Here is a 13,267-nt window from a genome sequence, read left to right as displayed (position 1 = left end):
ACAATGCCAAGCAAAAACAAACTAGAACTGAATATGTAAATCATCTTGTCTAGTGATGTTTAATTGCAAATTTGACATAGTCAGCTCTTCTTGTTTTGCTCATCTGAAGAGATACAATATCATTTTCTTACCCCATGAAAAAAAGTTTGATTAAAGTGTATCCCATAGATAAGCGCCTCCCTTTGCACATTGCTATTTTTGGTCCTCAAAATAAAACTTGTCTTCAGTAATATATGGTATCCCAATGTCAGGATTATCAGCAAGCTAATACCTCGTCATGATTCGCAGACACTGGGGTTATATTTATGTCTGCTTCAACCTCTTTGCTGCATCAGTGGAAATTTTTTAGACAAAATGTTACATGCGGGAGATTAAAGTGTGTTAAAGGTTAGGTGATCAGTTTGCAGGAGTGCACCATTCATTATGAGAGGATGCTTGTGTTTGAAACATTTGACCACTTTCTAAATGACATTGTGTAATCAAGAAGTTGATAGCAATGCACTGTCTGTCTGAACCAGTTGGGAGCAATATAACATGAAGTATATGTAGTAAAGCTATAAATGAGGTTTCTTCTGTATTCTCAGGACAACCTAGGTGGCAACTCCAAGACTGTAATGGTGGCAACCATCAGTCCAGCTGCCGACAACTACGAAGAAACATTGTCCACACTGCGCTATGCAGACCGAGCCAAGAGGATTGTCAACCATGCTGTCATCAATGAGGATCCAAATGCACGAATCATCCGAGAACTTCGTGAGGAGGTTGAAACCTTAGTGAAGCAGCTCAATGAAGCCCAGGTGAGTCCATATGCAGGGGAAACAACCCACATAGATGCACAGGTGAGGTGATGTATTAAGGGAGATAATTCACATAGAAACAGGTTAGTTATGTTTTGGGGAGTTAATCCACCGAGGCTTGGATGAGTCAAAGTCAAAGTAAAAATATCAGTGTTAGATTTGGGTGACATTTTGAGTGGGTCCAAATTGATGAAAATAATGTTTCTGGACCCCCTCTAATGTTAAATAGAAGGGCAGATGTAAAATAGAGGGAGTCCTCACTGAATTTGATGTGTCAAAACACTCAAAAACCCTCTCTTGAGCCAACACTGAAATATGGTTATTTGTATGTGAGGCCACAGGCCCATATAAAATGTACAGGGGTTACAAAGAAAGTTTACATTTAGAAGGATGGCAATTGTTTTCTTAATATAATAGCATGGTGAATATACAGTGATAATCTTTTTTAAAATGGAGACATCTGCATGAGGAAACAATTTTGTAAAATGCTGCATTATTGCTTGTATTTGTAATAGAATTACAGAGATAATCAGAACGGACTTTGTCACAAACTGGACATTCAACAAGAAAATGTAATTCGTCTTTCAATGCCTTGTTTACAAATGGACATAATTTATGATTTCTGTCAATGGATAGTCTTCTTCCTTCATCTACTTTTAAATCTAATACACAAAGTCAATACATAAAGGTGAAGCATCTACATCAAGACACAGGTGAGTTGATACGTTGGGGTAGGGAGGAGAAGGGCCTAATCCACAATTCACAGATGAGTATATGTGTTAGGGAAGATAATCCACCATCAGGCAAAACTGAGATGAAACATGGCGATTACACATATCCAAATATTTTAACACTGGTTTCCATTTGACATATTTCTATTGTAGCGTTACAGATCAATAGATGTTCCACAATGGTGATTGGTTGAGTAGAGAAGATGATGTTAGTGGTAATTTTCAATGAAGCGTGGATGTGTAAATTTATATGTGATGAGGTACATGTGTATGCAGAAAATGCACAAAAGTAAAACACAGCTTGGATGAGAAAATGCAGAGATGAGAAGGGTGTGGCAGGCATGGAGGAAATGAGAACTTGTGAAATAATACATGATGCATAATTAATACAAGTCAAGGCACATGCAGAATGAGGCCCATGAAATACTACTGGATGCACATGGAATCACTGGAGGGACAATTAAAGCACAATTAAAAATTCATGCACAGGTGTGTTAATGTGTAGCGAAGAAGATTCACCTGCTGTTTGATGGATGTTATGATAAATGATTCATTGAAAACTTTATTGTGAATTGAGACTCAGGTTATGTGAACACCCTCATAAAATGTGGAGTGTTACTTTGGCAACCACTTGATGCCTAGATCTCACTCACTCACTCACTCACTCACTCACTCACTCACTCACTCACTCACTCACTGTTCACTGTTCACTTGACCAAGCTTTACTGCCACATGGAGGCTGATTAATGTTGTAGGTATGTTGGCATACTGAAGACAGTGCAAGCTTACCAGAGTCCTCCTGGGAACTTGTGGGGAGTAAATAAGGGCAGATCAACTTATTTAAGACATGTCACTGTCATAGTCAAAACAGGCTGTTTGTGTGTTACAATTATATTCTATTGATATTTGTAGAACATGCGAGCTCCAGACCTTAAGGATCGTCTGGAGGAATCCGAGAAGTTGATGAAGGAGATGAGCAAAACATGGGAGGAGAAGCTGGCTGAAACAGAACGTATACACCAGGTGGGTAGATAAAGGTTATTAATACCCTACATGGGTAGATACAGGTCAAGTATATGTTAGGTGGATAGTTACAGGTTATGTATACACCAGATGTGTAGATACATGTTATGTATACACCAGATATGAAGATACAGAACATAATTAAACACCAGTTGATCACATACAGGTGATACAACTTATGTATACACCAGGTGGATATAGTCAGGTTATGTAAACACTGGATTGGTAGATACTGGCTATGTGTGCACGAAGTTGGTTGATATGGGTTATGTATACACCAGGTGTTGAGATACAGAACATATACACCAGTTACATAAATACAAGTTACGTATACAGCAGAATTTGAGATACCAGTTGCGTAGATACAGGTTATGCAGATTTAGCTTGTGCATACACCAGTGGCCATATACACATGTCAGGCAGAAAACACTAGACAGGCTTAGCAGCAACCTGCTGTAACATACCATGCACAGTGTGAGTTAAGCCTGGTTGAGGCGCACTCTGCTATTTTTAGATTTTCTAACATTTTCAACCCACTGGAAAAACATGCAAAACAACTTCGCGGCACATTCCTTTTAATCGTAATCGTGGAAGGTCAAAGGAAACCAAAAAAACCCAACTTTATCAATGGATTCTGATGGAGAAATATTATGGCTTCATCGAAAGTGTTGCCACTTTGGACACAATATACAAAATCGCTATTCACAACGTTATTTGCTGTAGGTTTTGAAATGTGCAAATCGGAAATTACTGGGAGTTCTGAATTTAAAAAATAGCAATAGTAACGATATTACTCTTCCCAAGAAATCTCTAATAGTAATTCTGAAACGTTACCAATTAACTGAAAATGGTTTGGAATGTTTTCAAAAATTCATTTACATGAACGCCAAGGTGCACCTTCCAACATTATGGGTAAAGTTTAAAACTCAGGCTTCGTGAAGGCCAGTCTGGAGACACTTATTACATCATGTATATATCATATACAGCTGTGACAAATGCTTACTGAATTCCCCATGCATGTTACAATCTCATTACAAATGAACTTTTGTCAACAATACCAACTGTCTAGATGAAATAAATGAAAGATATTGGGAATGAAAACAAACCCTCTGCTTGAAAGATTGCACTTGTTTGAAATGTAAACAGAGAAAAATTCTGATTTTACACTGCATAGCATTTTCAGAAATTCAGATTGTCAGAATCGTTCAGATTACCTTCATCTCATAAAATTATGTATAGACGATCCCTGAATCAAGGGAAGAGTTCTCGCTAAATTCTGCATGCCCTTATTAGCAAAGCCACCATTTTGCTAGAAGTTGGTCATCGGTAGTGATGTCATGCAACATTGTTGAACATGTCAGATGGTTTCTTTGTTGTGAATTTTGAAAAAAAGTTAAAACAATCATCTCATCCTTCCGATTACACTTTCAACATTATATCATGAATCTAATTTCAACATTTACTCTTGTTAATTAACAGGGATTTAATTCAACCTTTTAAATAGACCTGAAAATATTAATGGAAATGATTGGTACATTTTATGAAATGCATATGGACACATTTTTAAAGAAATTGTCTTGTTCATTGAATTCATTTGTGACATTTTATAGACAAAACAATGATGTATTTTTACTGGCCAAGTGCATGTTTGTCAGAAACTTTTTATAGGACAGGAAATTATATATTCTACATATCTGTGTTATTTTATAGCAGTACACAGATCTAGGACCATGCAAAGTCGCTAAGCTTGCTCAACCTTCACTTTTTAAACCATATGAAAATGTGCGATTAAAAAAAAAATCTTCATCCAGTGCCACCATAACAAGGCTAAGCCTGGCTTACATCTACTGGGCAGGTGGCATAAGTATAGAGCCCTGCGTATAAAGTCAGCTACATCGAAGATATACTGGTTTATTGATACACCCGAACGCACATTTTCCTTACGCCCAGACTTGAATACGGTCACTGGTGTTGAGATTCAGAATAAGCACTTCAGATGTCGTCATAGGGCAAGTACAGATCATATGCTTCAAGGTTGTAAGTACACAGAATGTTCCAAGGTTGGTTTTCTAGAAATTGGTGGTAAGCATTACATTATGACCATCTCTGCTCTTCAGGAACGCCATAAGGCTCTGGAACAAATGGGCATCTCTGTGGAGACGTCTGGCATCAAGGTGGAACATGAAGGGGCGTTCCTTGTCAACCTTAATGCTGACCCGTCCCTCAATGAGCTGCTTGTCTACTATCTCAAGGTAGGCGGATACTGGTGGATTCTGCATCCATTCTTTGATTGATGTCACTATGCAAAGGGTAGAAGCAGAGTATGACTACCCTGTCGATTTCCTTCAGAAAATACATTAAGTATTTAGGGTTATGCCCCTTGTATGTGATCAAGTAATTAATTCCTTCTTGTCACAAGTTCCTTTCAGCATGAAGGTCGATTCAGATTGTTGTGTTGTCTGAAAGTGTAGAAACATCTGTAGGTCATGTTTGTGTCATCTCAGTGAACAAGGCTGAATTTTGTCAGCAGGAGTAGACACACAGTGCTGTAATCTGATCAACAGCTCTTCATGGCTTCTTGGTTATGAAGTCAGAAGGGAAGTAGATTCCAGGCACTAATTCTAAAAAGGTTTGTCATCGCATGGAAATGAGGATGGTTCAGGTTTAGTGTTGTACTTTGGTGAGAGGCAGTGGATTTTCTTTAGGTCATGTCATCGAGTGCAACATATGCTTAGTATTGGTTTATTTACCCTTGCAATTGAAGTTGATATAGATTATTTGGTCCTACCTTACTCTGAGTGAATACAGACTGCTTCAGTGGCTTGCTACAGGGTCCACATTGTTTTGTAACAAATGGTTTACATTGAAATCTGTGTGGCTTGTAACAGGATCCAATTGATCTAAATAGTTTGCAACAGGGTCCAAGCATTTTGCAGTAGGGTCCAGGCAATTCTAGCTGAATGCAACAAGGGCCACAAGATGTACAATAGTCTCAAACAGGTGCCAAGTGATCCTGTAACACCACATGGTCCAGTTTCAATTAGTATGTACAAGAAACATCTTTCCAGAGCAGTTATTTGATATTAAGGACAGATTTTTGTCTATGTTGGGCAGAGTGGAAAAGTTGTAAGCAAATATTTTCTCCCTGTTGTGATTCCAAATTGTCACACTTGTTAAAAAGATTTTTTACCCAGAATTTTTGTGGCTCCCTGCAAAGCCTTAAACAATTGTAATCCTCAAGGAGCCCTGTGTTAAACAGGTTTTTGTCACCATGACAAATGGTGTGTCTAGACCCAGGCTAGTGTATCTCTCCATGGAACAAGCTTTTGTCCAGGATAGACAATGATCCCTGAAGACACAGTCATTTCAAATGTCAGGTCAGCCCACCATAACATACTTAGCTGAATTCTGTATGGACAAAAAATATATGAATATCTTGTCTGTGTCATGTAATTTTTTATCTGGCTTTGAATTAAAGTTTGCCTTTTTCTCTAGTTTTCAGAAAATCCATCTTTAGGAATTCATTTGCACAATGTTAATTCAGGATGGAATTTGTTTTCGGAAATGCATTTTGTGAAGAGAAAGAAGTTTTCCCAAGTTTTATTCTTCAGCAATTATTTCACGTCAAGCAATGGTTGTTTTTCAGTTTTCAATCTGCCCTAAAATAAATGAGTTTTTGTGCAACAATAAAAAAGTGTTAGATGAGGAAGGCATATTAAATAGTAATGTTATCAGTGACATATTCAATTATTCATAATGCAAACTCTTGCCTTGATGAAAGATAAGATTCTGAAAACAAGATTCATGCCACGTTTAGCAATCCAACAAGGTTGGAATGATGATCTGATTCCATCCTTGAAAGCAGATGGCTTCAAATGAATATTCCTGAGGATGACATTTAGCCTTGAGATATTTCCCTTCAAATGTTATATTCCATAACAGAAAGCAAGGTATTACTTTGTAGCCTTTATTTAATCCCATGCCTCAGTAATTGGATCTTCTCATGTGTTTTGCTAGCCTACATTTCACACAGGGAAATACACTACCATGTTCTGATAAAGTCTTAATAATTAGGTGTGCTTTATCATGTGAAAATGACTAGTTTTTATTCCACTTAGACTGTTTTATATCAAGACACACATGTTTGGTGCTGCATCACCACATGAAGACATCCAAGAGGACCCAATTATAGAAATGAAGCGAGACTCTGTTTTCTCTCCTTGATGGCCTTCCTGGGTTTGCGTGATGAACTTAGTCAGAGGACTTTGATCATCTCGTAATTATCAGAAGTGAAAATAAAAAAAAGAATATCATCATCTCAATCATAAAAAGAGCACATGCATGTTGAAGAAATGACCGATGCGATATTTATAGTTTCCTTTGAATTTCACATTCTACAGGGACTAGGTTCCTGTTTCTTTTCGGCTAGTTTAAATGATTATACAAGAGATTAGCCCAATCAGATGATGAGAAGTTCAACAGGAAATGTTTTGGCATTTGATTGATTAGAAGATTGGGTAGTTGGGATATTCTAATGCATTTTCTGTGTGCTAAGATAGCAGTCGATGTGAAAAGAGTTTAACTTTTTCAATGTGATTTCTGGTACAAATCATGTGCTATTTAGTTTAAAGGGGCCTTGGATGTTCAGCTGGAGACAAGGGTTCTAAGTCATCAAGTTGGAAGATATTCTTGCTGTCAGAGGTTGTATTTCATGGAAATGTATTCAAGATATTATCACGTGAAGTGTTTTAACCTCAATTCTTTGACAAACTTCATACAAGGATAATGAACAGACTAAAGCACTAACATGAATTATTGATCCTAATGTTCATGCTGTTCTTGTGTAAAGTTCGTAATCACTTGAAGTAAATAATGAATATTGCAGTCAGATTTCAATTTTCTTTGCAGTTCATTTTATTCAAGTAAAGGTGATCAATAGCAAGGTGTCTTAATGTAAACATGATTCATAGCTGTTTTTATATACTTTAAATAGAAAGAATTTCTTCCCAAAGTAATCAATGATATTCTTTTCTGTTATTGATATCCAATACACCTGTTATTCTTGTGGTAGTTGATTACTTGAGGTTTTTAACCCACTAACATCAAGCTATGAGGTTTTAAGTTGAACTCTGTAGTGGTTCATAATTTCTTCACATGATCTCGCAGTGTAGCTTCATCACTTGATCTCACAGTGTAGCTTCAACACTTGATCTCACAGTGAAGCTTCAAGACTTGATCTCCCAGTGATGTTGGATTTCGCTTGATAACTAAGGTCACCTATGAACTACCAACATCTGTTATTTGACCACCAAATCACACTTTTGTCATCTATATTATTGCAAGAACTCTTATCACCCCAATCAAACAATACTTGCACTTATGCTGCAGACACTTTCACTCTTATAGACCAGTGATCAAAAGCAGTGTCCATTATTCGCTTTTGGGCAGTATCTTAAGATCATACATTTATTCCTAATGCAGTTTAATGGAAGTATTTCACAGGAGAGGATTTATGATTGAATTGCAAAACAAAATAGTAATTGCACTGTACTTGGTTCAGTGAAATGGTTGTTTATTTGACAAACATTTCCTTGTGCACAAAATATTATTGAAGATTATAATTCAAATCCCATGACTGTAAACAAACAGAAACCGAATTGTAGAGAAGGTGGTGGCCTCACTATCACATCCACTGTGGCCGGAGAATCAATAAAGTCGAGACAGTAGCTACACTGTTTGGGTCCTGTAGGGTTCCTCGATGAGACCAAGCTTTATCAAGCCGTGGTACGAATACTGAAATCCCCTCCTCTGTCAGTCAAACATTTTGTTGTGGATTTGCCTCTACAATATAACTCTAGTGACCATTGTCTGAAGCAAATTGGCAATCTGTTATATCCATCCAATGGCATAAATCAGCCACTATCCCTCATCATGTGCTAACAAATTTGATCATGAATCACTATTTCTGGTTAGGATGTTTATGACGAGCTGATACGGTCAGTTCTTATAGAATAGATGTGTAAGTGACTTCTCTTCAGGCACAGCCAGCTATTGAAACTTGGTTCTGTATCTGGCTGATAGAGCTGCGTCTGCCACCACATCCTGCTGATCTTGTCTGGCTGTTGTGGCTGTTTCTTGTTAATATAGCCTAGGCTGTACATATAGTGAAGCATTACTGTGGACCTGGCCTGTGTGTCAGCGTATTTAACCTGCTTAGTGCCACAGAACGCCTGCCTGGAACCTATTGCCCTGATCATCTTGTAAGGATCAAATGACAATAATGGAGGTTCCAATGTACATCAGGGACAGTGACATAGCCCAGTGTTGAGAGCACTTGCCTATCACACTGACAATCACGGTTTGATTCCCAGCACTGGTACATCGTGTTAAACGCATTTCTGGTGTCCTCTGACAATCCACTGGCTTATTGCTAAAGGCATCATAGTCAACTCACTCACACACTCACTTGGGTTTTGCAAGGATTTATATTTAACCATAAAACCAAAAACAGTCTTCTTTTGTGGTCTGATTAGTGGTTTGTTTGCAGTTTTTACCAACATGTTTTGTCATTCACTCTCTCTTCTTGCTGAAAGAGAGTGTTTATGATATTTATTACTCCCAAAAAAGACTGCTTTGAAAGATTTGATAAATGAAGCCTCTAGGAAGGAACCCTTAGAAACATTCCACCAAGGGAATCTGAAGATTCATTGCAACTGTGATTTGGCAATAAAGTCCTTTATGAGCATCTTAGGAACTGAACTGGGGTCATGTGACTGAAATAGTGACACTTGAGATGATGTCATACTTCTAGAGCCTGAGTTTTGCTATGGTTTTGTGGATTAGCTTCATGGTAAACATCACTGGGGAAAAAACGTTATTTGTGGGTTATGTTTCAGTCAAGAGACTTTGACGGAGACCATTTTTCAGTGATCAGCTTAACTGGGACATGAACTGCTACGTGAGTGTGGATGTTGAATGACATCATAAAGAGGCCCTCTAACCATTTTGGTTTTTTTTATGGAAAAACTTGTTATAATGCTGGCAACAATACTTCAGAGTTTGACCAGCATGGCCCGACTCTCTGTGTCTGAAGATGTCCAAATGGCTGCTGCAGGAACTGACTAACTCTGTATGATCAGCCATCCCACTCTTTGTCTCAAGCTGTGACATTTTGTTTGGGATTTTTAGAATGTGTCCAGTAATTGTGAAGCTGCATTAATGTGGGTTGAAAAGAATCTGTAAACTTTCTTGTATTACCTGGTTTCCTAAATGACAACTCACTACAACCTGTGTGACAAGTTCTGGCTAGAATTGGTCTTCAGCATTTGATCCTAACCATGAATGGCAACTAAGGGGATGAGATGATGAGGCTCACTGACTTAGTTGATTTCATGTCCAGCTACGTGGATCATTGCTCATAACATCAATCACTAGTTGTGGTCCAGGCTTGATTATTTACATTCATATCACTATTTTGACAGAAGATTGTTGAACGTGGCATTAAACAAACATGCGAGCACATCATGACTGTGAAGTCTCAGCTGCTTTCTAGGATCTGTTATGAATGCCAAACATCCTGTCTGAGGTAACATGAAGTGTAGCTTTTGACAGGTATGCATGACAGTTTCAGGAATTGGCGAGACATGAATTGACATGATGTGCAAATGGTGATTGTGGACTACTGAATGGTTCTTAAGCATGTCTAGAATTTCCTGCTTGTGGTGGTACCACATGGGACTTCATAGCGTCCAGTGACAGCTTTGTCTCTGTAGGAAATGTCATATATGTCCTTCAGTTTTCAATACCTGGAGACTTTTTGCTGATATCTGTGTTACTTGGGTCACTTGTGTCAACTAGTCCTCAGCTACTCAATTTTCTGTACTCCATGTTTGGTTATCATATGTGTTGCAGGTTAATTATGTGGCGCTCAAGTATTGTGTTACTCTAAAGATACACATCTGTAACCATGGAGACCCATTGTGGGCCGCAGGAAGTTCAGACACAAACTTTGTCTCATTCCTCGGAAATTCACAATTGTTTCTCAGTGATTTCAAGTTCTATCTTTCTTATACTTAGCTGATTGTTTCTCACCTGAAAATGATTGCACTAGATTATTTATTGAACGCAAGAAACTCCTCTATGACCCTTTTGGAGGACATGGATGTGTTCTTTACATCCCCCAAACCCACCTCTTGAATCACAGTTAGTGTTGTAACCTGCTTGAAGTCCATCATGTGTGAAGCCTTATAGTGGTGATCTCAGTATGATGTGGCATTAAGCCATCCAACCAGTTATCAGGCATTTTCCTTTACATACCTTCAAACTTTCCAACTCATAGAACCTGCAATCCTCTTCACACACTTCAGTCATTCCACTTCCTTTCATCCACCATCAGAAAACAAACCATTTACCTATACATTCTTCCTTTCAAGACTAACCAGACTCATCCCTCTTCCCATGCACATCCATCCTCTGAAAATCCATCTTCACACTATCCTTCCTGGCATCATCTATATGCCATCCACCCTCCCTCATCTATCCTCACACCATCTATATTCCATCCTCCCTCATCCAACCTCCTACCATCTATACTCCCTCCAGCCTCTCTCATCCATCCCCTTACTGTTTATACTCACTCCAGCCTCCCTCCACCATCCCCCTACTGTTTATACTCCCTCCATCCTCCCTCATCCATCCTCCTACCATCTCTACTCCCTCCTATTGTACATACTCCCTCCAGCCTTCCTCATCCAGCCTCCTACCATCCATACTCCCTCCAGTCTCCCTCATCCATCCCCCTAATGTTTATGTTCACTCCAGCCTCCTTCATCCAGCCTCCCACCATCTATATATACCTAAAGTGTGCTTCTCACTACATATTAGGTCATCTCTTGTTTTCCCAGAATAACCGAATTTGAGGTTTTTGTTTTGGAAGGACAGGTTTTACTTTTCGTTAATACGACCGCTTCCCAGGGTTTACTTTTCCTGACTGTATATGAACATTACCATTCAAATGAGGCATGAGTGTTTCAAATCACTTGAAAAATATCGTTCAACATTAAAGTGACAATACAAAGGTTTACGGAAGCAGGATTGGAACCGCAATTCTCTCATTCATAGGCAGATGCTGTGCCACACAGCTACCGGGCTGACGAAGGTGGAGGGGTTAAATTATCTACATATTGTTACTGTCATTAAATTGATTTTACACACACTTCAGTTATTGTTATGTAGCTTCTTTAAATGATCATCTACATTGTTGATGGTATCATCATTGATGGTGTATAGTATAGAGAAAACACTTCTCCTTGGTGTTGGTAGACAATGTAAAACTGTCGGGGTCGGGAAATCCCTCCCCTTCCGGTTTTACATTGTCTACCAAAACCGAGGAGAAGTGTTTTCTCATATAGATATTCCAGCCTCCTTCATCCAGCCTCCTACTATTTACATTCCATCCAGTCTCCCTCATCCATCCTCCCACCATCTATACCCCATCCAGTATCCCTCATCCATTCTTACACCACCCAGCTGCCAACAACACTCCCACCTTCCTAAACTATATGTCCACCCATCCATCCACCATCCAGCCTCCAATCAACAACTCTCCGTATATTCAACCACCCATCCTTCCACCATCCAGCCTCCAGTCAACAACTTTCCGTGTATTCAACCACCCATCTATCCACTTATCATCTAAGTATGTGTGCGGAAACAAGTGAACAATTTCCTGAAAAGACATAATTTCTGACTCCTGGTAAGATATTCATGTGTGGTGAAATTGTATCTGATGGTTTTATCAGAAACGCCAGAGATGATATACTTAAGTAATAAAGTGTATAGATGAAGACTGATCCACGTGTCAGTTTGATGCATAGCCAATATCAGAAGTAATTCATTTTATGCTTGTAATGGACATTGGTTGGCAGGAACTCCATGGCTAAGTCACAAAATTCCTGTCTCTGATCCAGAGGCATCAGTCTTCAAATATGGTTAGATCAGGAATTCAAAAATCGAAAAATTTATCATCTTCAAGAGCCTCAAAATGGCAAAGGGTCAGTGGTTTGGGATTTAATCCAATTTTGTGATGACTGGGCACATATACGCATACACATCCACCAGAAGTACCTACTGGTCGAACAGACGGACACATCATTTTATCCAGTTGGCGCTGACACCAGACCTCCAGTTTCAGCTGGCCACTCTTAAGGTCTTACAATTGATGACGACTATCAACAGAAAGGCAAAAAGAATTTTGCTCCACAATGTAACATTTCCAGAGCTATTGTGCTCCACACGCTGCACTGTCAAGAAGGCCCTGCTGCGGAGTATTGATCGAGGAATCGCTATAGTGGAAGAGAGAGCACGTAGCCTCTCCTCCTTGCTAGTGTGCTTGCTTGCTACCTCAGATGAGGTATGGACCACTGATATGGCCAAGGCTTAAACATGCATCCTATTCTATATGGTGCATTGGATGGTTTACCTGTCTGGAAATAGCATGTTCTCATAACGGTAGGTGTACAAGACAATAGGTACTTACCTACAGAAATTCATGTCACCAATGTGCATGGCTTTAAAAGAACAAAAAGTTCAGTTTTACATTGGTAAGTGAGAGATTTGCATAGAGGTGTACTGGAACTCTGTGTTGTGATTATCATACAGAGGGGAAAGTGCCTTATTGTCATTAATAACTATTGCAGTATCACTAAATAGAACTTA

At 38.9% G+C, this 13,267-nt stretch overlaps 1 protein-coding gene across 8 annotated transcripts in view; it reads left to right on the top strand.

Moving 5' to 3' along the window:
- Positions 1–13,267, top strand: part of LOC137278560 (kinesin-like protein KIF13A) — a 209,445-nt gene that overhangs the window by 115,277 nt on the left and 80,901 nt on the right. For all 8 annotated transcript variants that reach the window (XM_067811008.1, XM_067811007.1, XM_067811004.1 and 5 more), the window contains exons 11-13: positions 585–797; positions 2,441–2,551; positions 4,669–4,803. In XM_067811008.1, the coding sequence (XP_067667109.1) occupies positions 585–797; positions 2,441–2,551; positions 4,669–4,803 (459 nt within the window). The remainder of the gene's footprint in view (positions 1–584; positions 798–2,440; positions 2,552–4,668; positions 4,804–13,267) is intronic.

Source organism: Haliotis asinina, chromosome 3 (assembly GCF_037392515.1).
Source record: "Haliotis asinina isolate JCU_RB_2024 chromosome 3, JCU_Hal_asi_v2, whole genome shotgun sequence".
Taxonomy (NCBI): Eukaryota; Metazoa; Mollusca; class Gastropoda; order Lepetellida; family Haliotidae; genus Haliotis; species Haliotis asinina.
The sequence above is the reverse complement of the archived record's forward strand: the minus strand, read 5'-3'. Positions and strand labels throughout refer to the sequence as shown.